The 26,060-nt window shown below is 46.2% G+C and overlaps 1 protein-coding gene across 1 annotated transcript in view; it reads right to left on the bottom strand.

Annotated features, from left to right (window-relative positions):
- The window catches only part of msna (moesin a), a 104,095-nt gene that overhangs the window by 33,856 nt on the left and 44,179 nt on the right, over positions 1-26,060 (bottom strand). The window contains exon 2 of the mRNA XM_038774582.1: positions 15,896-15,979. Coding sequence (XP_038630510.1) covers positions 15,896-15,979 — 84 coding nt within the window. The remainder of the gene's footprint in view (positions 1-15,895; positions 15,980-26,060) is intronic.

Here is a 26,060-nt window from a genome sequence, read left to right as displayed (position 1 = left end):
AATAAAGAATGTTAGGAAATAAAGTCTAAACCACGAAAAATGCCATGCACCAGTATACAAAGTGTATTGCTATGTCATCTAAATAAACAATTCATCATGGGTGTACCAAATGCTTGTTTGGTCATGGTTTGTTTCACCATTGACAGCTACAGGATTTGTGTCCTAGTGTTCTACAGTTCAATAAAACTCGACAGACATTAATATATTTGAAAGGGTGAAAATCAAAAAACTAAGCTGCAAGACTTTTCACTGTTTCAAATGTTTAAAGATTCTTTGTACAATTAGGAAGTGTACACCCATGTTGCTTACATTTTGCTAACAATTTACAAATTGAGAGGTGCCTTTAATAAAAAGAAAAAAAGGGACAAAATACACCAGAAGACAAGTTTGTCGAATGGCCAGGAAATTTAGGGGAAAATACATTTTAATATCGACCAGTGAGACACAGAAGAATAATGGAGTCACCTGGCTCAATAGCAAGGAGTTTGAATCAGAGGGGAAAACAGTGACCTGGGGTACGGATATTAAAAATCATTTTTTTTTTTTTTTTAAATGAAGCAACACATGTTAATGAGGACACAGAAAAAGCAAACAAAGTATGTGTTCATTTTAAAAGAGGAAAGCATTGAAAAGCAGGAAAGTCATGCATAAACTGGAACTTTATAGCTCTGAAGAGCAGCCATACGAAACGTTACCCAATTTCTCTCTCCACAGATGCTGCGAGACATCCTGAGGTTTCTCAGCATGTTCTGTTTTTAATTAGATTTTGCTTTTCTCTTAAATGAACCTTGGTTAAGCTACACTCACTGAATTTTAGTCTCTGTATTATAAATAGTAAGAAGTCTTACAACACCAGGTAAAGTCCAATAGGTTTGTTTCGAACACTAGCTTATTCCGGAGCGCAGCTCCTTCATCTTTCACCCGAGGAAGGAGCTGTGCTCTGAAAGCTCGTGATTCAAAACAAACCTGTTGGGACTTTAACCTGGTGTTGCAAGACTTCTTACTGTGCCCACCCCAGTCCAACACCGGCATCTCCACATCATATTATAAAGAGGACAGAGGGGTACTGGAGAGAGGGCACAAGAACGATCTGGAGATTATTTAAACATTTTTTGGGACACTTACCATCTCAACTCCAGCTTTTCCTCCTTGTATCACCTGCACTCACAATTTAGCAATGAATATTTAATTGATGCTATTCGGTTTAAAATGGCGGCTGGAATCTCATCATCTTGGCCTGCCACCCATTTGGGAATATTTCAGGTTTGGAACCCAACTCTGCACAGCACGCCAGGCAGCTGCTCTTAAACAAAGCAAACTGGAATCCCACCTTGACCAATTTGGAGGCATGGGGCTGGGGGGAAGCAGGGTGTTATGAAAATAACACACCCAGCCTTTTAAGAAAAAGGACAGATTTCAAGTTAAAGGAATCACAAGATGGGTCAGAAGGCTCACTAGCATTCTTGGCCTGTCATGCCCACATGAATGGAGAGAGATGTGGGAAGGTTGAGCCCTGGATCTCTTGCTCTTACTTGGGAGGCCTCGCTTGAAGCAGGTGGGACTGTAAAAGGTGAGCTCACCGAGGGGAAGAGGTGATATGTACATGTGCATATCTGCATACAACTGTACATAGTTGCACCAATGTATATAACAGTACCAATGTATATAGCTAATGATCAATACATGTAGTGACAGTCATGACCTCCTGCCGTAGATGGAACCAGACACCACATGGAGACAAACATATACCGGGGGACGGACGACCCGCAGGCAGTTGGTAGCAGGACGGACAATGAGCATCGTATCTCACCGTAGCTCCTTAGTAAAAGACACAATTGGCTGTATGTAGAATTGTTGGTTACCTTTCTACGTGTCAAGAATAAATACTTCTTTCAACCATACACTCGTTCTGTGTGCGTCTCCATGATCAGGGGAGCCATAGACACAACAGAAGGGAACCACCTTTTTAAACAAGCAGCTGCAGATAGAAGTGGCTAAGAAAGCAGCAGGAGAGTGTGCTCCCTCCACCCTGGAAACAGCACATCAAGAGGGCATGGCAGGTAGAGTGGCAAAATATTCTCCGGTGACAAGGCCTACACCGACCAGCCCAGCATTCTTCGCATAGCACACCTCAGTTCAGCATACCTTGAAAGTCCACTCATTCCCCTTTCTGTAGGCATCTTGCATCCCTATCGAAGCAGCCTAAACTGGCTTACCTGCAGCTCTCACACACATGTCTCAGTCACCTCAAATATAGTGTCCTTCCCTCCTATACGCACAAAACTTACCAGTCCTCTCTGCTTCTCTCCTTAAGAGAACACACAATTTGGCAAGAGACATAGGAGAGGGAGGTAGGCCTTCCAGGCAACAGGCATATTGCCAGTCACAGCACATGTTGATGTGGTCTATTGTGGTCTTCACAGCAGAGGACCAGGGTTTGATCTGGTCTGTGGTCCTCATGGCACCTAGGACCTGGGTTCGATCGCGGCCCACTGCCCGCGTGGAGTTTTCACATTCTCCCCATGTCTGTGTGGATCTTCCCCCCCCCACCCCAAAAGATGTGCATGGCAAGTGGACTAACAACACTAAATTGCCCCTTAATTTAAAAAAAGGGGGGGAAATTTAAAAATAAACAGGGTTCAAGGCTGGAAAATCCAGGAATCAGAGCAAAGGACTACATAATTGGCATAACTACTACTATATTACCTCATGTGTTTATTGGACGGATCAAAAGGGAGTTCCCACTCACCTTCAATGCCATCCCAGGGAATCTAGAAGGGAGTGCCATGTTTGAATGTTGCCATTATGGGACTTGTCCCCAAACCTGCCTCCAACAGCCCGAGAAAATGCTGCCCTGTAATGTGATAGGACAAGCATCACCCAGTTCACAGAATACATATACCAAAAGAGGGTGTGACGCCAAATACAATCTGCAGAATTATAAATGGCTACATAGAAGACTGGAGAGTGCAAAACTAGGCCAGTGGGGTAAATGCAGATAAAGCACATTTCAATTCATGCAAGAGACTAAAACAAGAAGTCAAGGCCAGGATTCTCCAAACTCCCGGCCAGGTGTTGACGCCGGCGTAAACACTTTGAGTGGTGTACGCCGGCATCTACAGGTCTCCTGGCCCAGCAATTCACTGGTCTTCAGGGGGCCAGCACGGTGCCGAGTACTGTGAACTGCTCCGTCTCCGGGCCACCCTGCACCGGCACATGGTTGCCGTCTCCGCGCCAGCGAGGAGCAACAAGTCGGGGACCTTACAGCGGGCCGTGCGGAAGGAGGTAGGCCCCCTCCAGATCGCGGCCGCCCACCGATCGGAAGCCCTCGATCACAGGCCTGGACCCTGTGGAAGCCTCCCTCAGAGTCAGATCCCTCTTCCCCCCCTGACCTCCACCAGGACGTCCACCGCGGCCAGGGGTCTGACCACCCACTGGGTGGTACCAGGTGGAACCACGCCGGCAGGACTCGGCCCGTCGCCCGCAGATACACTGCAGGAGCCTTTTCCAGCGGCCCCCGACCAGCGGCGTGGTTGATGCAGATTCCCCGGCCGCCGGAGAATCGCGCCCCAGCGTTGGGACAAATGGAGTCACGATTATAAAGTTGGATAAAGATGCGGAAGGAAGTTCAAATGCAGCAAACACCAAACCAGTTGGGCCAAAAGAGCCAGTTTCTGTACTGCAGATTTGGTGCACACCTGCTGCAGATTTGGTGCAATGTTCTTGATATTGTACAAATCAGAATAATGAACAATTCTTTTGCTTTTTATTTCTGGTCTGGTTTCAGTGTGGAAGAAAGCCATTCAGCCCAGAGTCTGCACTTACCCTTCCCAAGAGAAGCCTACCTCAGCCCACGCCCTCGTCCTCTCCCCATAACCCCACACCCTCATCCTATCCCCATAACCCCACCTAACCTTTGAACACAAAAGGGACAATTAAGCATGGTCAATCCACCCAACCCGCACAGCTTTGGACCGTGAGAGGAAACCAGAGCACGTGGAGAAAACCCACACAGACATGGGGAGAATGTGCAAATGCCACACAGACAATCGGCAAAAGGTCAGAATGAAGCCTGGTCCCTGGTGCTGTGAGGCAGCAGTGCTAACCACTGTGCCATCATGCCAGTACTGGTGTGTGGGGGGGTTGGAGTTTAAGTTACTAAAAGAAAAAGGGAAACGCCACCAAGAATGCTGCTGGAAAACTATAGGCCCCATTGCAGCACAGCCATTTTGCATTGGGGACACATTAGCTTGCATAAGCTACCTTTTACAACTCCTTCAACCAATTTCATTTTTAGAAATGCTATGGATCTTTGGAAATCAGGAGAAAAAAAAATAAGAAACATTTCAGCTATTTATCTTGTGGGGGAAGTGAATGAAAGCTTATTGAAACTGCAATATGCACATTTCAGCTTGTACTTTATATCCAATGTTCTCTTTGTCTCCTTGCCTAACATTTACAGTTACCATCCATCCCAGCTCTATAAATTAACCAGCACGGGCAGCAACTTCATTCTTATTGAGGCCCCAATGTCCCTCCAAGCTATACATACTTCACAGCTGGTAGCATAGCGGTTAGCACAGTTGCTTCACAGCTCCAGGGTCCCAGGTTCGATTGCCCGGCAGGAGTCTGCATGCTCTCCCAGTGTCTGCGTGGGTTTTCTCCGAGTGCTCCGGTTTCCTCCCACAGTCCAAAGATGTGCGGGTTAGGTAGATTGGCCATGCTAAATTGCCCTTAGGTGTTTAAAAAATGTTAAGTGTGTGTTTACTGGGTTATGGGGATAGGGTAGATACGTGGGCTTCAGTCGGGTGCTCTTTGTAAGGGCCAGTGCAGACTTGATGGGCCGAATGGCCTCCTTCTGCACTGTAAATTCTAGGATTCTAACTGGCATACCTGCAGGTTTCCATGCCTTCATTAAGCTGCATGGTTGGTCAGCAACATGCCATACTTTTTTGATGGGCCCAAGTGGCACATGTAATTTCACGTGTAGTGGAACTGACCACAAGCACCTTTTTGTGTTTGGTGGGTCTATTTGCCACATTCCTGGTAACTAACCACCGATACATTAAACAGTCCAGCGTCTCAATGGGCTGTTGGATTGGCATGCTATAAGCTTTGGTAAGCCTCCTGTTCTTCCTCTGCCAACAAAAAGTAGACATCTTAAAAATGTTAAATTCATACCAGGATGCAGGTGCAATATTACAGGCCAGTTGAGTGAGGGAGGGGGCAGGGCACGGAAGAGGCAACAGCAATGTGCTGAAATTTATTAGCCGCCCAAAAGGAAATGTTCACACATTTTTATCTTAAAATGGTATTTACTTCTGACTTCAGATTCCACTCTCGACTCAAATATGTAAAGCATTAAATGCTCAAATTCAATAGAATGTGATAAAGTCTTGAACAGTGTAATCACATTTCGCCAATCAACCTCAGAACAGCAAGTAAGTTCACCACATACCACCCCCGCCCCACAACTTCTGCCCCACAGATCATTACATTTGCACACCCACTAATGCTTGCTGTGCTCACATAAGGCATTGAATCATTGAGCAAACTGGAGGAACTGAAAAATTAAAAAGTAACCAGTACTTAAGTGTTACTCCACTCGAAGGAGTTAATGAGCTGTGCTTTGAACACTCAAGTCTCAGGCTTTTATTTACAACAGCGTCATTCACACGGTTTCACGGCAATCTAATCAACGCCGAAATGCAATGATCTACACAAGCCTACCATCTCATTCAGACATAACACAAGAGACTGGAATGTCTGTGGTCACTTTGGCAGGACATTACTAATATTCTTGGCTGAGGTAGCCAAAATGTACACGGCCATATATGGCCACATTCAATCTTTTGGGTTTACAGCACACTCCTGAGCATAAAGGCAGGAAATGGTTAGCTGCTGTGCATGAGGGGTACTTCTTGGTTTAGTCATCTGGACAGAAAGATGCAGTGTCTCAAATGGTCTGTTAGGTACATGTTGATCTGGAGACCTGGCAACTTAATTCAACTTCAACAATCCAACACCCATGTAACAATGGAGCAAAATTGCTCTTTTCATGCTGATGACAGTGCTGGCTTAAGAACTATGACCTGCAATATATTACATAGCATGCCCAGGCTTGTGTGAAATTTGAATAAGAGTCAACCAACACAGTATATTTAGGTCACAGCTCTTTCTGCCATTTTGATCAGTAAATAAATTGTCACAAGTATCTTCCACAAGCTGGTTTTGTGACTTAGCGCACAACTGTCAATGCGCTAACTTTGAAAAACATTATGAAATGAAAGGATTTTCGAAAGAAAATAGTATAAACTATTTGAACTAGTTTAAAGGACCCTCAAGTTGCCCCATTAATAAAACATTACCACCAGAACTGAATCTACATTTGTGCCACCAGATGCTTGAAATCAGGCATTGTCAAACTTGGGGGCGCGACCCGCGGGTGGGTCGTGGAATCATCTGTTGCTGCGCTCCCGATCGTGCAAATCAGTGCGCAACAGCCGGCTTTTAATAATGGCAGCTGCAAGCGGCCTTCAAAATGGCCAGGAACAGATGAAAAAAAATATTCGGCCGCATTGCGCAGGCGTGTCCGATCATGCGCACCGATAAGTGGGCATGCAGTGCGGCCGCATTTTTTAAAAAAAACAAAAAACGGTCGCAGCCTTTTCTACCCCCCAAGTCGGGGGGCCAGAGGGACCCAAAACCATTTCCTCCATTTTTGTCAGCAACAAACAAGGCAAGAGAAAATGGTGGGTCGCGCAGGTCGGTTGGTAAAAATAGGTCCCCGGGAAAAAAGTTTGAAAAACACTTTTATGTGGTTCAAGCAGGAACTGTATAATTATATTTTATCTAGTGACACTTAGCCCAGGTGACATTTATTTTTATCTGAAACAGGATTTGGGGTGGGGTAAAGAATTTCCCACTGGGACTCTACTAAATAGTGCTTAAATGTTGCACCATGTTATTAAATAGAATCCATCTATTCCAGTATTAAGTTCACAGTGGGTAAACACTCCGCGTGAACCAATTTATTCCACCACCCCCTTCCCCCGCCCTCTTAACTTCACATCAGCATTTAAATATAGGCTGAAGTCATCAACCTACGCACGTCAGCTCAGGTTAAAAAGTGCTACTTTTTTTACCCTATGCAAAAGTAGAATTAAGGCACTCATCCTAGCAAAGTGGTTCCTGCTTCAAGCAAAAAGGCTATTCAACCTAAGCTCGGTCACACCCAACATTTTCTAGTTAGTGGTAATGTTGGGAGAATCCTGGGTATTTCTACTCCCCTTCCACACAATGTTTAAACTAGGAGTGAGGTGCACCAGCTTTACTATACCATCCTGGCCAAGATCAGCTAACTCAGCACCAAATCTAGAACCTTCATTCGGTGTGGCTTGTGACCATCTTCATTAACTGGGCAACGAAGAGGCACAAAACCAGTCACTAACAGCTCTTCAAACATCAATTATTATACACTTTGTAACGACCAAGAGGAGACATTTAGCATTTCAATAATCATTACCCATTGATAACCAAAACCCAAAATAACTGGACAATCTCAGCAGGTCTGATGGCATCTGTGGAGGGGGAAGGAAGCTAACGCTTGGAGTCTGGATGGCTCTTTGTCAAAGCTGAAGTTAATGAGAAATAGGGTCAGATTCCTGCTGTTGTTGGCCGGGGGGGGGGGGGGGGGGGGGAAAAGAGAGGGAGGGGAAAGAGAAAGAGAGCAGTGGGGCTGGAAAAAGAGGGCCAGCGATAGGTGGAGATTAACAAGAATGTTGTGGACAGAAAGAAAAAGGGAATGAAAATGGGTGTGATTAAGGCCAGGAAGAGTGCCGATTGTGGCATATTAAAAAAAAGAGATTAGAATGTGTTAATGGACAATCTGGGACAGGGAACAGATGGGCTCAAGTGGGGTGGGGAACAATGGAAGAAAAAGGAAATAAATTGGGGTGAAGGTGGAGGAGAAGAGTTCAAAGTCGGAAGTTGTTGAAAATGTTCAGTCCAGAAGGCTACAACGTGCCTAAAATTGGAAGACGAGGGGCTGTTCCTCCAGTTTGCACTGGGCTTCACCGAAATACTACCGTAGGCCCACGCCGAATGTGAACAGGCCCAGGATGGACATGTGGACTTGAGAGCAGAAGGGAGAGTTGAAATGGCAAGTGACAGGAAGCTCTGGATCCTGCTTACAGATGGACCAGAGGTGTTCTGCAATGCAGTCACCCAGTCTGTGTTTAGTCTCTCCATAGATCGCATTGGGAGCAGGAAATGCAATAGACCAGATTGAAGGAGGTGCACGTGAAGCACTGCCTCACTTGAAAATAGTGTTTAGACCCTTGGATGTGAGCATGGAGAAAGGCGCTGGTGTTATACCTTCCGTGATTGCATGGGAAGGTGCCATGGGAAGAGAGCGAGTTGTTGGAGGATGTGGAGGAGTGGACCAGGGTACCCTGGAGGGAATGGTCCCTGTGAAATGCTGACGGGGGAGTGAGCAGATGTGTTTGGTGGTGGCACCATGCTGAAATTGGCAGAGGATGATTCTTTAAATCGGGAGGTTGGTAGGGTGGAAAGAGAAAACAAGGGGGACCCTTTCCTGGCTCTGGGAGAGGGGAGCGAGGGTAGAGATACGGGAGATGGGTCAGAGACAGCTGAGAGCCCTGTCGACCACAGTGGATGGGAAACCACGACTAAAGAAGAATGAAGACATGTCAGCAGCACGGTCTTAGAAAGTGGCATCATCAGAACAGATGTGACAGAGTTGAAGGAACAGGGAGAGTGGGAATGAATTATTGATTTGTCACATGTACCAAAGTACAGTGAAAAGTATTTTTATGTGGCCAAGGGAATTTTCACAGTAGACAAAAAGAATAATCGATAACGTAAATCAACAAATAAATAATTGGTTACAGTGTGGAACAAACCAATACATGATACGCAGCCTGGGGTGCTGTGAATAGTGTTTTACAAGGGATGAAGTCCTTACAGGACGTGTATAAATTGTTAAGTGCAAGGACAAGTTCAGCCAGACGGAGGAATATGGTGGTGGATGGGGATTATTCAGGCCTCTGTTGGTGGGGAATGGAGGTATATAGAGGAATCAAGTATCCATGGTAAAGAGGCGGCGGCGGAAAGTCAGGGTTGAACTGAGCGAGTGCAGCACGCTCAGAAAGCAACACAGATTAGAGTAGATGACAGAAGCAGAGAAACTGAGACGGTCAATGTCACGCTGACAGTTCTGAATGAAAAGATCAAGAGCAGACAGTCACCCAAAGTGGGAATCGAACCCGGGTCCTTTGTAGTGACAGCCACTGTTTGATAACCACTGTCTGCAACAATTTTGTCTTTTTTTTTTAAAAAGCATGTTTTTGCAGCAGTTGACACAGTCATGGAAGAAATAAACGCTGAGAAATTAGGTACACTGCACAAGTCATATTTAGTTTGCAGGGTTCCAGCTTTGAACAGAAAAAAAGCAATTGAATGCAACTGTTAGCTTCAGTGGGGGAGTAAAATAGGCAGTATGATTAGGTGCTAACCTTTCTTTTCCTTTGAAGCTAACCTGAAACTGCTCACTTATGCCCCTTCCACTGTTAAAAGGCCTGTTGCATCAAGCCCAAATTGAGGCTTCTTGGAGAGGCGGGTACATTCAAAAGGAAAGAAAGTGAACACATTAAAAGGACAAGAGAAGTGGTGCTGTAGTGGTATCGCCACTGGACAAATAATCCAGAGGCCCAGGTCTGAATCCCACCTTGGCAGAGGGTAGAATTTGAATTCAATAAAAATCTAAAATTCAAAGTCTAATGACAAATAAGCCATTGCTTGTTTGTTCATAAAACCCCATCCAGTTCAAGGGCCATTAGGGATGAACAATTGCTGGCCTTGCCAGTGATGCCCCCAACTTTTGAAAGAATAAATTTAAAGAACATGTTACTGTGAAACAAGTAATTTTCTTTAAACTCCTTTCAAAAGGTTAAACATTCCGGTGACCTTGGGGGGAGGGGGGGGGGGGGGGGGGGGGGGGGACAACAAAGTTAGATCACTGTCACTTGCATTGCTCGTTCAGTGGCAGAATTCCCACCTGCCACGTGGGAGGCCTGGGTTTGATTATCGGCCAATGAAAGGCAACTTCTTTGGAGTTTGCACATTCTCACAGTATGCGTTTCCTCCTGGTGCTCCGGTTTCCTGTTTCCTCCCACAGTCTAAAGATGTTCAGATTAGGTGGATTGGCCATGCTAAATTTTCCCTTGGGGTTATGGGGATAGGGGAGGGGGAGAGGGGGAGAGAGAAAGTGTACAACAGGCAATTACCCCCATGGAGAAAGAGTGGACATGGTATCAGCAGAGGAAAATGTACAAGAGCTACTAACAAAATGAAGGCTTGAGGGAGGGTGCAGATAAGATTTGAAAGAATGGTTCCAGGAATGAGACTTTGAAAAAAGGTTGAGAGGGTTGAAGAGTAGATGGAAAATAAAATTGGTGGAAGCGTATAGAACCAGAGGCCACAAATTTTAAATGATTGGCAATAAACCCAAGGTGGCGTGAGGAAAAACCTGCTTCAAAAACACGGCAAGTAGTTGCAACCTGGGTGCACTACCCAAGAGTATGAGGCATTCTAAAGGAAATTGGATAAGCATCAAAAAAAATTACAGTGCTATAATGAAAAGACCATGGGAGTAGCACAAATGACTCCTGCTGAGAAACAGTACAGGCCAAACGGTGCATTACACCAGCTTTCTCACGCCACAAAACATTAAACTAACTATCAATTTCCTTCTCAAACGTACTAACTAATACCGTTATCCTGAGCAGCCTGTGCAATACGTGTCACAATTTCCAACAAAGAGACAGCCAACTTCAACAGTAAGAGCATTTCTGCAATAGAACAGCTTGTAAATTTATTTGCATGAGATCAAGAATTAGTCCGTTACTCTGCGTAACACAGTCCCAAGTATACAGGAAGTTCTCACATCCGGCCCTTGACTGAAGCACAGGGCAGGAGAAAAAACCCATTGCTGGCTTAATCGCCTTCTACATTGTCATAACATGCTGCAGCATTGTATCCGATTGAGTGCTGTATCCACAGGCTGCTGAAATGCCTTAAGGGTTTTTTGACAAGCTTTTTAAAAAATGAAAACAAAATGGCAAGCATGAAAATTGGCAGAGCGGATCATTAAAATTGTGCTGGTACCATGACTTGGGGAACGTCAACTCTAAAGAGTAACAACCCCCAATGAAGCTAGCTAATATAATTAGCACCTTTTACAAAACCCATGGCATGATAAAGATGCAAAGAAAGAATGCAGTCACAATTCAATCGTATCAAAAGAGTTGTGGTCTGCTCAAATGGCAAGAAATGCAGACCATGGGCTGCAGTCATTTTACCTACATGTTCTGCAGATGGAAGTTGCGCTGCAACAAGTATCTCACTCATAATTCAGGTCACTAGCCCTACCCAATACTGGCTACATTTAAAAAAAAATCTGGAAACTCTCCAAACAAGTTATGAACATTAAAAATCTTCTCCTCCGGATCCATATATGACCCAACATAATTCCTAATGATCAATATACCTCACCTCTGCTCCCTCTAAAAAATTAACTTGGAAGTACGATCTAATGTTAAAATATCGAGGTCTCTTTAGAACATAGAACAGTACAGCACAGAACAGGCCCTTCGGCCCTCGATGTTGTGCCGAGCAATAATCACCCTACTCAAACCCACGTATCCACACTATGCCCGTAACCCAACAACACCCCCCTTAACCTTACTTTTTAGGACACTACGGGCAATTTAGCATGGCCAATCCACCTAACCTGCACATCTTTGGAATGTGGGAGGAAACCGGAGCACCCGGAGGAAACCCACGCACACACGGGGAGGACGTGCAGACTCCACACAGACAGTGACCCAGCCGGGAATCGAACCTAGGACCCTGGAGCTGTGAAGCATTTATGCTAACCACTATGCTACCGTGCTGCCGTGTACCACTTTAGGTACCACTTTGCAATCAAATAATGCTCAGCTTACCAAGCACACTGGTTTCATATGAAAAAGAGATGTTTTGCATTTAACATAGCCCTATTTTGACTTCTGGTAATGTAATGTGGGAGCTGATGAAAGGTGGCTCCTGCTAGGGTCCTCTCTTTTTTTAAAAAACCTCTTTTGCCCATTTTTTTGGGGAGATTTTTTGTTTATACCCAACTGGCCGAACTGGGTAAGGACTAGTCAACGGAGCTATGTCAAAATATTTCATCCAAAAAGCTCACTGGAAAGAAACCCCAGACTAGTAGTCTGGTGAGGAAGGAAATCGGAGGGAGACACGATGGAGGGGGTGGCCACACCCATCACAGTAGACACGCTAGCTGTGGTGATGGAACAGGAACTAGAGAAAAGTTTGGGATGCAGATGGACAGAGTTGGATTGGCATGGAAAAGAGTTCTTCAAAAAATTGAGGCGAGATTGGACCTGATCAGAGAGTAGCTGGTTAAGACGTCGAAGGCTGTGAAGGAGTACGGCAAAATGCTGAAGGGTATGGACGCTGTATCGAGGTGCAAGGGGCAGTTCATCTCTCTGGAAGCAGAGATACTGCCTGTGGAGAGTAACAAAGTCCTGAAGGCAAATGTTAAGGACTTGGAAAACAGGTTGAGGCAATGGAATGAAATGAAAATCGCTTATTGTCACGAGTAGGCTTCAAATGAAGTTACTGTGAAAAGCCCCTAGTTGCCACATCCCGGCACCTGTTAGGGGAGGCTGTTACGGGAATCAAACCATGCTGCTGGCTTGCCCTGGTCTGCTTTCAAAGCCAGCGATTTAGCCCAGTGAGCTAAACAGCCCCTTTAAGGATGGTGGGGTTGCCGGAGCCGGTGGAGGTCTCAAGGTCAACCAAGTACTTCTTGGGAGATTATTCTGGCGTCAGAGAGTTAACACTGACATGGGGACATTGCCTCATCTGTTAGCTGGGGCTGGGATCTAGGATCTGGCAATGAATGCAGAATTCATCACGGTGGGCTGACTTGGGAAAAGGGAGGGGGGTAAAAGAGACGAGAGAGTCACTCCCGACAAGGCTAGTCACCTTGTGCAGGGCCTGAGAAAATTTAAAAGAATTTGGAGGCTGGTATGGTGCTTTTACAGGAGACCCATTTGAGAGGGCAGGACCAGACCAGGCTCTGAAGGCCTGGGTGAGCCAGGTTGCTTTGATAGCAGGCCAATTTTAATCAATAAGAGGATCTGCTTCCAGGTAGGGAAGGTTTTGGCTGATCAGAGGGGCACATTGGAAGAAAGTCGGTGGTCTCAGTAAGTGTGTATGTGAGAGTGTGTTTGTGCACCCCGGCGGTGGTGTTTTGTTTATTATCCCCCGGTACACAAGGTGTACTCAAGGATAGACTTTTGTCACGTATAGGACTCTTCACTGTTGCATATTCCGCCTTCTTCACCCTGGAGGTTATTTGTGACCATGCTCCTCATTTGGTAGATAGATGTTACGAGGCTGGCCGGACACATGGGGTGGAGGGGAGATCATATCATTTAAGGTACACATGGACAGGGAGACTAGGAAGTAGTGCCAGAACTTTGATGATGAGATCGTGGGAGTGGACCATACGCGAGCGGGTATTTTTTGTTCATTTGTTCAGCACTTCAGAGAAGGGAGCCAGGCTAGGGATACTACCTTTCCGCCTAGCTGGGTCTAGATTTTGGTATATGGGAGTCCCGGTGACTCGAGATTGGGCTCGGCAATTTGAATTATACTAGCCCAGTGAGCACGGTCAAAGTTGACCTGCAAAAAGTGGGACAGCTTCACATTGAACCATGTCCGCCAAGGACACTCAAATCAAGTGAACATCTTGCCAAGATTCTTATTTCTATTTCAGTGTCCTCTTCTACCAAAGTCCTTTTTCCAGGGGTTGGGTGGCTTATATTATGCTTCATATGGACAGGAAATACGCTGTCAAATCTGATATTTTATTATTAGGCTGCTATTGCGGAGAAGGTGTGGGGACCCAGAGTCTTCCTGTGTGCGGATGGAGTCTGGGTTATGAAGATGTCTAGTTTGGGGGCACTGCTTATCTTCCATTTCGTCCGACAACATACTTGTCAAACCCGGTGGTGGTCTCCACTTAAAAGTATGGCAGTAACACAAGGTGAACATTTCACGATGGGATAAGGGTCAAGGCTGGCCCTACCCGTGTTAGCCACCTGTTCACGCCAGCAAGGTTAGATGCTAGGTCTGGGGTGTGGGAGGGGAAAGGGCTACAGAGAGTATATGATCTATTACCGGAGGGGTGGTTGTTAGCCTGGAAGAATTGAAAGAGATTTGGACATCGTTAGGTACTTCCAAATACAAAACTTTGCTAAACAGATGTTCCCACCATTCCTGGTGGCGCCGCCATCTTCCATGCTGGACAGGGTCCGCTCTTGTTTGGGGTCGCAAGAGGGCAGTATGTCCGGCATGTATGTATGGACAGATTTTGGGGGAGGATTCAGTCTCGGTAATTGTCCGGGGGGGGGGGGGGTTGCACAGATTCGTTGATTGTTCCTTTTGGTTTACAGTTGCTGTTATTGTTTGTATTTTAGTATAAATGACAAAAGTTTAAATGTAGCCTATTATTTGTGAAATCCTGACAATATAGGAAAAAGGAAATGTATGGAAGCAATTTAACAAAAGGACTGTTGTGGTAGCTATTTTGCTGTGGCACATCCCATCAAGCATCACGTGGATCAGTCTCCTATGAGGAGTTATATTCAGATAGTCATAGATGTTTACTGCTTGAAAACAGGCCCTTCAGCCCAACTTGTCCATGCCACCCAGTTTTTAAACCACTAAGCTACTCTCAATTGCCCAAATTTGGCCCATATTCCTCTATTCCCACCTTTTCCATATAACTGTCTAAATGCTTTTTAAAAGACAAAGTTGTACCTGCCTCTACCAGCTCGTTCCAGCCTCACCACCCTCTGGGAAAAAAATTGACTCGCCTTAAACCAAGACCCTCTAATTTTAGATTCCCCTACCTTTGGGAACAGATGTTGACTATCTACCTTATCTGTGCCCCTCATTATTTTTTAGACCTCTACAAGATCACCACTAAGCCTCCTATGCTCCAGGGGGGAAAAAAAGTCCCAGTCTATCCAGCCTCCCCTTATAACTCAAACCATCAAGTCCCGGTAGCATCTGAGTAAATCTTTTCTGCACTCTTTCTAGTTTAATATATTTTTTATAATAGGGTGACCAGAACTGTACACAGTATTCCAAGTGTGGCCTTACTAATGACCTCTACAACTTGAGCAAGATGTCCCATCTCCTGTATTCAATTTCTGACCGATGAAACGACGCATGCAGATTCGCTTCTTCACCTCCCTGTCCACCTGTGACACCACTTTCAAGGAGCTATGAACCTATCCTCTTAAAGATCTTTTTTTAAAAAGATAATTCTTTTAGGGCAGCACGGTGGCCTAGTGGTTAGCACAACCGCCTCACGGCGCTGAGGTCCCAGGTTCGATCCCGGCTCTGGGTCACTGTCCGTGTGGAGTTTGCACATTCTCCCCATGTCTGCGTGGGTTTCGCCCCCACAACCCAAAAATGTGCAGAGTAGGTGGATTGGCCACGCTAAATTGCCCCTTAATTGGAAAAAATAATTGGGTAATCTAAATTTTTTTTTAAATGATCATTCTTTTAAAGATGTGGTGGAGTGGTGCTTCAGCAGAGAAGAACATTTGAAGTACTGTCACATATCCTGGTCATTGTGTCAACACACTGAAGTATACATTAGAATTTCAAGTAATAATAAACTGCCAATTTCCCCAATCCGTAAATGTACAGCTACAGAACCAGGGTGCAGCATAGGGTACCAGCGATTTAGGTGATTAGATGAAGCCAGTTGGATTGATATGGTTCAACATACCTGATCGAAGAGCTGCTTGCCAGTGGTGTTGGGTTGGATTGCAAACTCCAGCTCTGCGTCCATGGTGGTAACCCGAACATTGATCTGTTGAAATAAAAGAGCCACTTCCATTAGGTCTAAAATGAACAAGGTGAGCAACAGTTAAAGGAAGCTGGACACAGTCTATTTCTTAATAACTTTCCTAAAGCCAATATCTTGGTGTTAGAAAAAAAAAATCACATTTCAGCACAAGAAAAAGATCCCAAGATGAGAATAAACCCCAAGAGATCGACTTGCTGGAGTACAGTTACTGGGCATAGACTCCAATAAACTTACCAAAAAACGGCCACACTCTGGATTTTCAAACTACGATCTCCAGACATTTGGTGCTAGATTCAATGCTTCCGCACCGGCAGATTTGAAATAAAGTGGGAGACACCCCATATATTTCTGCAATTCATCAAGGCACCCCATGAATATATTCATGCACTAATTGGATGGTAGCTGACACTGTCCTTTTGAAAGTGTGTTCAGAGTTGCAACATAAAAAAAGGCTTAGACAACAGCACACTAGTTAATTATCTAGCCTTCTCCCATCACAGATGTCAGTATTTAGTCAACTCAATCCACTCCAAATGAGACATCAGGAATAGCTGATGGTACTGATTATGGCAAAGGTTATGGGTCTTGGCAACTGTATTGGAGACTTCTGCTCCAGAACTAGCTGTGGTCCTAATCAAGCTGCTCCAATACAGCAGCAACACTGGCTTCTACCCAATGTGGAAAATTGCCCAGATGTCCACACAAGAAAAAAAAAACAGGACAAATCCAAACCAACCAATCACTGCCCCAAACTACTCCCAATCATCAAAGGGGATGGAATGTTTCACCAATAATTCGAACAAACACCAGTTACTGAACAGCAAGCTGTGTGTGGATGCTCAGCTTGGGTTGCACCTTGTTACAGTCTGGATCCAAAAGCAAATACTACAGAAGATGGAAATCTGAAATAACAGTATCTGAGGAGAGAAAACAGTTAATTGGTTCAAGTTGTGTAACTTCTCTTGAGCTCTGAAGGGTCACACGGACTCAAAACATCAGCATCTATGGAGAGGGAGAAAGAGTTAACAGACCCGATGGATTAAAAACAGCTAAATGCCCAAGAGGAGGCGACTGTGACTACACTTAACATTAATACAGAATTTGACCAAATGTGATATCAAGGATCTCTTGCAAAACTGGATTAAATAGGATGAGGGAGGGGGAGAAGGATTTGAGGCATACCCATCATAAAAGGAAGATGCTTCTGGTTGTTACAAGCCATGATAGCTCAGGAATGCACGAGTTCCTGAGGGTAGCCCCAAAATCAATTGCCTTCCAAGAAGGGAGGCCATTCATTGATGATTGTTCAGTATCATTCGTGACTCCTCAGATAGCTGGTGTCGAAATGCAGCAAGGCCTATACAACATTCAGACTTGGGCTGATGTGTGATGCAAATGTTACTTGCCACTCAAGGGAGAATCTGACCATCCCCTTAGACATTAAAATCACATATCACTGCTCGATCCTCCCACCACCACCATGGGGCATTACCATTGGCCAGGCATAGAACCGCACCAGCCATACAAATACTGTGACTACAAAAAGGTCAGAGGTTGGGAATCATGCGATGAATAACCCACCTCCTGACTCCCCAAAGTCCATCCAATTTGTACAACGCAGAACTTGAATGTGATGGAATACTCTTACTCACCTCGATAGGTGCAGCTCAAAGCAGGTGCAGCTCAAAGCAGCCCAGTATGCAGGACAAAGCAGCCTACTTATTAATACCCAGTCTACCAACCTCCCCCCTCCGCCACCAAGACAGTGGCTGCTGTACCTCATGCAAAATGCACTGCAAGAACTCGACCCAGCCTCCTTCGATAGCAACTTCAAATCATGAAAGAAAGGGCAAGGGTAGCGATACACGGGAACACCACCAATACCTTCAAACCACATACCATCCTAGTTTGGAACTGTATCACATTTACTTCACTGTAACTGAGCTCTTCATAACACCATTGTAGGTGTTCCTACACCAGCAAGAAAATGGCACACCACCATCTTAAAAAGGGCAATTCGGGAAGGGCAATAAATGTTAACCTTGCCAGTGACTCTCTTGCAAGAGCTTGGAAGTAAACAAATTTAATAGGGGCCCCAAATCAGGGGTAGGACAGCCAACTAGGTTCTCTTTCCCTCCCCCCCCCCCCCCCCCCCCAAGGCACAGCGATGGACAGACTTTAACCTTTTAACTGCAGCAAACATATCTAAATTGGCTTTCACTCTGCTGCAGAAATACCTTTCTAGATTAACTCCTGCAGGTTGGCAGGTTGATCAAGTGCAAATCTGGTGAGAAATTGGTAATCAGTGCCCATCATTGGTCAGCTCCTTCCTCCAGGTTTAGTTAGTAAAATCAACAGTCCTAGTAAAGCCATGGCCATTTATACAGTGCAATCATCACAACATTTGGATTTTTCCTTAATTCTTTAATAAGATAGGGGCATCACTGGCCTGGCGAACACCGGCTGCCCATCCCCAATTGCCCTTGAACCGAGTGACTTGTTTGGCCATATCAAAAATACAGTTAAGAATCAGCCACATTGTCCTGTGTCTGGAGTCAGGCCACACCAGGCAAGGATGAAGGAAAACAGATTTCCTTCCTTGAAAACGGGACATTAGTAAGCAAAATGGGTTTTTACCAAAATCGACGTTAATGGTCACCATTACAGACTAGTTTTCAATTCCAGATATCAAATCGAGCAGTTGCCATGGTGGGATTTGAACCCATTTCCTAAGATCAGTAGCCCAGGCCTCTGCCATCATCGCCCCCCCCCCCCCCCCCCCCCCCAATAGCACACAAACACACCCACCCCACCCCCTGTGCTTTCAGCATCAGTGCAGTGATGTTATGATATTATGCCATGATGTGGAGATGCCGGCGTTGGACTGGGGTGAGCACACCTGAACATTCACCTGAAGAAGGAGCCGTGCTCCGAAAGCTCGTGTTTGAAACAAACCTGTTGGACTTTAACCTGGTGTTGTAAGACTTCTTACTATGATATTATGCAACCCCCACACCCTGGGCTTTCACTGTCAGCGCAATGATATTATGCACTTGACAAATTCAAACAGTTTCATAGTGTTTAATGTCCATTTACGACAATTCGGAGAGATTCAATGTCAAACAATGTCAAATTCCTAGAGCAGGTCTTGGGTGTGATTTACTGTGCACAACAGGAGTTTAATATTTAAAATTGTCACAAGACTGCAAAATCTGAACACTTCAATTAACTTGGAATTTTAGCTTCCTAGGTGGTTCAACATAGATTAAATTGAAGTGTAAAAAAAAAAATCCGAGCTAAACAACCATTGTTAGATTTTGCTATGAAGCTCCCAAGTCAAAAAAAATACATTCCTATACACTTGGGAATCTGATGATGTTTTTACCAACTTACTACGACAACATGGCATTAAAAGACACCAATAATCAAAATTTGCAACAAGCTATACAGTACTGTCAAGTATTTGCATTGCCCAAGTCAAAGTTCACAAGGTTAACTGCAACATTTCTAACAGGTCAAGGACCTCACTGATCTATATCTAGTTGGTCTAAAAAGGAACAAATAAATATTAGATAATACCAAGGGTCATATTGTATTCTTTACAAAAGCAAAAAAGTGATTTAAAAACTCAGGTGTACTAGAACTTTAAATATCCAACAAATTTTCCTGACTCACTGAATTCTCCCCCTTGCCACAACATCTACACTGACCACCTGGCTGAAGCACAATTCTGAAATGCAATCAACCTCCCAGTTAAAGGGCAGCACGGCGGTGCAGCGGTTAGCACTGCTGCCTCACAGCACTGAGGTCCCGGGTTCGATCCTGACCCCGGGTCACTGTCCGTCTGGAGTTTGCACATTCTCTCAGTGTCTGCGTGGGTCTCACCTGCACAACCCAAAGATGTGCAGGCTAGGTGGTTTGGCCAAGCTAAATTGCCCCTTAATTGGGGAAAAAAAATTTGGGGCTCTAAAAAAATCTCCCTCAGTTCAAGTGTGAAGCTCAAAACTGGATAAAGAGTCTGACATAGTTGTTAGATATTGTAGGCCATCTCAGCATCTACAATTTTACCAGCAAAGTCTCACAAACAGAAAAAACAGGTTTTAAAAAAAAAAACAGCCAGTTAAACTTGGAAGGAGGGATGACTAGCTAGGACACCAGGAAACCTTGTTACTCTCAGGAGATCGAGGATTACCTGAAAGCGATCACACCAGTTTAGTATGTCACCTATTTGTGCAACCCCGACTGACAGAAAAATCTGAGCACACAAATCAGAACTAGGTAAAATGATGGGACAATTTGGGAATTCTTCCCCTTGCACCCAAACACACTCCACGTCAGCATTGTTCAGTTAGTTAAGTGTTGCCGGTTTTAAAATGCAATCACAATAGTCTCATTGGAAAGTACTGATAAGAGCCTACAGTATCATGGAAAACTGCACATTAAAGAAACCCTGGGCAGCAGGGTAGCATGGTGGTTAGCATAAATGCTTCACAGCTCCAGGGTCCCAGGTTCGATTCCCGGCTGGATCACTGTCTGTGAGGAGTCTGCACGTCCTCCCCCTGTGTGCGTGGGTTTCCTCCGGGTGCTCCGGTTTCCTCCCACAGTCCAAAGATGTGCGGGTTAGGTGGATTGGCCATGCTAAATTGCCCGTAGTGTCCTAATTAAAGTAAGGTTAAGGGGGGGTTGTTGGGTTACAAGTATAGGGTGGATACGTGTGTTTGAGTAGGGTGATCATGGCTCGGCACAACATTGAGGGCCGAAGGGCCTGTTCTGTGCTGTACTGTTCTATGTTCTATGTTCTAAACCCTTAGTTCAGCAAGACTTCATTTTGTTTTTGGCAATTTGATAGCATCACTAAATTGGCTACAGCAACCTTGTAGAAAAACAGCCAACTAAATTTGCCCAGTAAACCAGTAAACTTAAATTGGGAATTTAAGTTCCGTCAGGAGAGAATGGCAACTGTTGTGCTCACAGTTAGGTAATAGGAAAACAATAACAGTCAAAATGCTGAACCAGTACAATAGGCAAAAAACAGTAAATTCTTCATCAGAAAGAATGCCCGTCTGCACAAAACATATCTGTCCATAGGTTCAGGGAGCAGAATTGCTCCAATGCCCTGTTGGAATTGCAGGAAACAACCGCATCAGCCATTTACACCATTTCTCTAGTGTTTCTGATCTTCCTCAAAAGTTACAGCTGGAGATGATCTCTAGAAATACGAGGGGAAAATACTGGCAATGTCAAGCTAAACCGCTGCAGTGCAGCCCAGTCACAGTTGTTGGGAAAAGTGTAGGTGAAGTAGGTACTGGCAGTGTGAAGTAATGGAAGGTAGAGATGTTGGGTGTGATCTAACGGACTCTGCCAGGAGGCTGATAAATACGCTCGTACCCTGGCATGCCCAATACCACCTGGGCCCCAGACATGGCAGCCATTCATAGACTACTTCGAGGAAAATTGAGCATCCGCAGTAAGGTTGGGGGGGGGGGGGAGGAGAAGAGAGAGAGAGAGAGAGCGCGAGAGGAAAATAGGAGGCATGGCAAATGTTACAACAGGACCGAGAACTTAGTTTATAGGCAGCTAGGGAATAGAGCGGGGGAGAAGGGGGAATGTTGTTCTTGAGGCTGTCTTTTTCTTTCTTTGCCTGTGTCGGCCCGCAAGGTTGTTTAAGAGAGGTTAATGTGTTGAACTGTGAAAATTACACTATGCTTCAATAAAATATTTTCTTAAAAAAAAAACACCTGGGCACTGGCACTCCCAGGGTAGCAGTGCCAAAGTTGCATCTTTCCCATGCCAGGCATCGGGCCTGGGGGTTCCCTGCCCGGGGAAGGAGGGGGGGGGGGGGGGGCCTCAAGAGGCCCACAAATGAAGCAGAGTCCAGTTTAATAGCAGGGCTGCTCTCTGTACTGCAAGCACCGGGAAACACCCCACAAAAAGCACAAATCCAATGGTGCATGACTTACTGGAAAACACAAGAAATTTTGAGTAACATGTACCAGCGAAAGCTAAAGGCAGCATCAAGCAGCTACCCAATCAGCTTGGCAAAACCAAGAAAAACTCTGGCTCCAAAATCAGTAGACAACAGGGGTGACTCATTTCCATTCTCCCCCCCCCCCCCCCCCCCCCAATGGACAGATCAGGCAGTTATCAGTTCCCAAATAATTAGTCTCACAATTAATTGTTGGATGGTGCGGGGAAAGATTAAATTCCTACCAAACATAGGCAGGATAGCAAAGTCTTCATTTTCACATTCCAAACACCTGCAAGAGAGGTCAAAGTGGACATCTGCCCAGCTCAATATGCTGCCACGTTTTGCTTTGCATTATTAGTTTCCATCTACAAAAGGTTATGAGGAAGTCACTTCGTCGGCTCATGTTTAAAACAGGAAATGAAACAGCATTTCTGCAGTTCATCAAACTGCAGAAAAAGATAAGGTAGGGGGAAAATACTCCCAAATGTTTTTGATCCCTTGTAGACATGATGTGGAGATGCCGGCGTTGGACTGGGGTGAGCATAGTAAGAAGTCTTACAACACCAGGTAAAGTCCAACAGGTTTGTTACAAACACTAGCTTTCGGAGCACGGCTCCTTCCTCAGGTGAATGAAGAGGTATGTTCCAGAAACATATAAATATAGGCAAATTCAAAGATGCCAGACAATGCTTAGAATGCGAGCATTTGCAGGTAATCAAGTCTTTACAGATCCAGGGATAGGGGTAACCCCAGGTTAAAGAGGTGTGAATTCACAGAGAAGGACTTTGATAGGGTTGAGTGGGAGGTGCTGGAAAGGTTTGGGGAGGGGTTTGTCAGAAGGGTGAGGCTGTTATAGGAGGTCCCGATGGCTAGCGTGGCCACGAATAGGAGGAGATCGGAGTTCTTCCGGTTATATCCCTTGAGCCCCTGCTCTTTTGCGTTGGCGATCGAACCCCTGGCCGTGGCGTTGAGGGAGTCGAGGAACTGGAGGGGACTGGTGCGGGGTGGGGAGGAGCACAGAGTGTCACTTTATGCAGATGACCTATTGTTATATGTGGCGGACCCGGTGGGGGGGAATGCCGGAGGTGAAGAAGATGCTCAGGGAATTTGGGGACTTCTCAGGGTACAAGCTCAACCTGGGGAAGAGCGAGCTGTTCGTCGTGCACCCGGGGGATCAGGAGGAGGGGATTGGTAGGCTCCCACTAAAAAGGGCGGAGAGGAGCTTTAGGTACCTGGGAGTCCAGGTGGCCAGGAGCTGGGGGGCCCTACACAAACTTAACCTTACAAGGCTGTTGGAGCAAATGGAGGAGGAGTTTAAAAGATGGGACGTGTTGCCGCTCTCGCTGGCGGGCAGGGTGCAGTCAGTCAAAATGACGGTGCTCCAGAGGTTTTTGTTCCTGTTCCAGTGCCTCCCCATCCTTATCCCGAAGGCCTTTTTTAGGAGGGTCAACAGGAGCATTACGGGGTTTGTGTAGGCGCATGGGACCCAGAGGGTGAGAAGGGTGTTTTTGGAGCGGGGCAGGGATATGGGGGGGGGGGGGGCTGGCGCTGCCCAACCTCTGTGGGTACTATTGGGCTGCCAACGCAGCGATGGTGCGTAAGTGGGTAAAGGACAGGGAAGGGGCAGCATGGAAGCGGATGGAGATGGCGTCCTGTGTGGGCACGAGCCTGGAGGCGCTGGTAACGGGGCCGCTGCCGCTCCCTCCAACAAAGTATACCACGAGCCCGGTGGTGGCGGCTACCCTCAGAATTTGGGGGCAATGGAGACGGCACAGGGGGGGGGGGGGGGGGGGGGGGTGGGGGGTCTCGACGGGGTCCCCAATACAGGGGAACCACTGGTTTGTTCCAGGGAGAATTGATGGCGGGTTCCTGAGTTGGCACAGGGCAGGTGTTAAGAGGTTGAGGGACCCGTTTGTAGACGGGAAGTAGCCTGGGTGAGTTAGAGGGGAAGTTCGGGCTCCCCCCGGAAACATCTTTAGGTATATGCAGGTAAGGGCGTTTGCCAGACGGCAGGTGGCGGAGTTCCCCCTGTTGCCCCCACATGGGGTCCAGGACAGGGTGCTCTCGAGGGTGTGGATTGTACCAAGTGATGCAGGAGGTAGACGAGGCCTCGGTGGAGGAGCTGAAGGGTAAATGGGAAGTGGAGCTGGGCGAGGAGATTGAGGGGGGGGGGGGGGGGGGGGAGAACGTGGGCGTATGCTCTGGAAAGAGTAAACTCCTCCCCTTCTTGTGCGAGGCTTAGCCTCGTACAGTTCAAGGTGCTACATAGGGCTCATATGACCGGGACGAGGATGAGTAGGTTCTTTGGGGGAGAGGACAGGTGTTCTAGGTGCTCGGGGAGCCCAGCGAACCATGCCCATATGTTCTGGGCATGCCCAGCGCTTGGGAAATTTTGGAAGGGGGTAGCAAGCACGGTGTCGAGGGTGGTAGGATCCAGGGTCAATCCAGGCTGGGGACTCGCAATATTTGGGGTTGCAGTGGAGCCGGGAGTGCAGGAGGCGAAAGAGTTCTGGCCTTGGCGTTCCTAGTAGCCCAGCGGAGGATTCTTCTTCAGTGGAAAGATGCGAGACCCCCAAGCGTGGAGGCCTGGATCAATGATATGGTGGGGTTTATCAAATTGGAGGGTGAAATTTGCCCTGAGGGGCAGGGGTTTTTCAGGCGGTGGCAGCCGTTCCTAGATTTCCTGGCAGAACGGTAGGGAAAAAGGCCAGCAGCAGCTGCAGCAGCCCAGGGGGGGGGGGTCGTTTCTGTGGGTTGAGTTGCAGGAACGTGTATATGTGTTCTTTGTTTATGACGGGCGTTAATCTATTTCTTCTTTTTTGTATTTTTGGGGGGGGGGGGGGGGGGGGGGTTGCTCTTTTTTGTTTTCTCAGTTGTTAATATTTTCCGTTATTGATATTGTGAAAATCTGAATAAAATTTTTTTTTTTTTTTAGGAAAGTGGTGTGAATTGTTGCTAGCCAGGACAATTGGACAGGATTTCGCAAGCCCAGGCCAGATGGTGGAGGATGAATGTAATGCGACATGAATCCCATGTCCCGGTTGAGGCTGCACTCATGTATGCAGAACTTGGCCCGGCAATTCTGCGTTGTTGCGCGTCCTGAAGGCCGCCTTGGAGAACACTTACCCGGAGATCAGAGGCAGAATGTCCTTGATTGCTGAAGTGTTCCCCGGCTGGACGGGAACATTCCTGCTTGGTGATTGTCGCGCAATGTCCATTCATTCGTTGTCGCAGCGTCTGCATAGACTCGCCAATGTACCACACTTCAGGACATCCTTTCCTGCAGCGTATGAGGTAGACAGCGTTGACTGGTAGATAACGTTGGCTGAGTCACACGAGTATGTACTGCGTACCTGATGAGTGGTGTTCTCACGTGTAATGGTGGTATCCATGTCGATGACCTGGCACGTCTTGCCATCAAACCGAGAAACCTCAAACAAACCATTGTTTGCAGCAAACTACCCAGCCTTCAGAACAGCGACCACGACACCACACAATCCTGCCAATCTCTGCAAGACGTGCCAGATCATCGACATGGATACCACTATTACACGCGAGAACACCACCCACCAGGTACACGATACATATTGTGATTGTAACAAACCTGTTGGACTTTAACCTGGTGTTGTAAGACTTCTTACCTTGTAGATAATTACCTACAATGTGGAAGGGAGAAAATTCTAACCCCCATCTACGGATCAAGATATTCATTAAAACTGACCCCCTGACCTGCCCACCATCCTAGTGCACAAAGTCAAAATTTCAAATTGTTATTAAGCTTTTAAAACTGAAAAAACACCCTTATCTGATACAAAGGACCCCAGTTTATGTAGTTATGCATGCCGTTTTACCAAGCAGTACAACTCCGTTGGATAGACAGCTGGTCCGTGATGCAGAGTGAGGCCAGCAGCGCAGGTTCAATTCCCGTACCGGCTGATGTTTTTATAAGGCCCATCTTCAACCTCACTCCTCGCCCAAGGTGTGGTGATCCTCAGGTTAGATTACCACCAGTCAGCTCTCCCCCTCGAAAGGGGAAAGCAGCCTATGGTCGTCTGGGACTATGGAAACTTTACTTTTACATAGTTACTCCTATTTTTTTCAATACACGAGTTAGTT

The sequence above is a fragment of the Scyliorhinus canicula genome, chromosome 17 (genome assembly GCF_902713615.1).
Source record: "Scyliorhinus canicula chromosome 17, sScyCan1.1, whole genome shotgun sequence".
In the NCBI taxonomy this organism is placed as follows: domain Eukaryota; kingdom Metazoa; phylum Chordata; class Chondrichthyes; order Carcharhiniformes; family Scyliorhinidae; genus Scyliorhinus; species Scyliorhinus canicula.
This window is presented reverse-complemented; position numbering and strand designations above follow the sequence as displayed.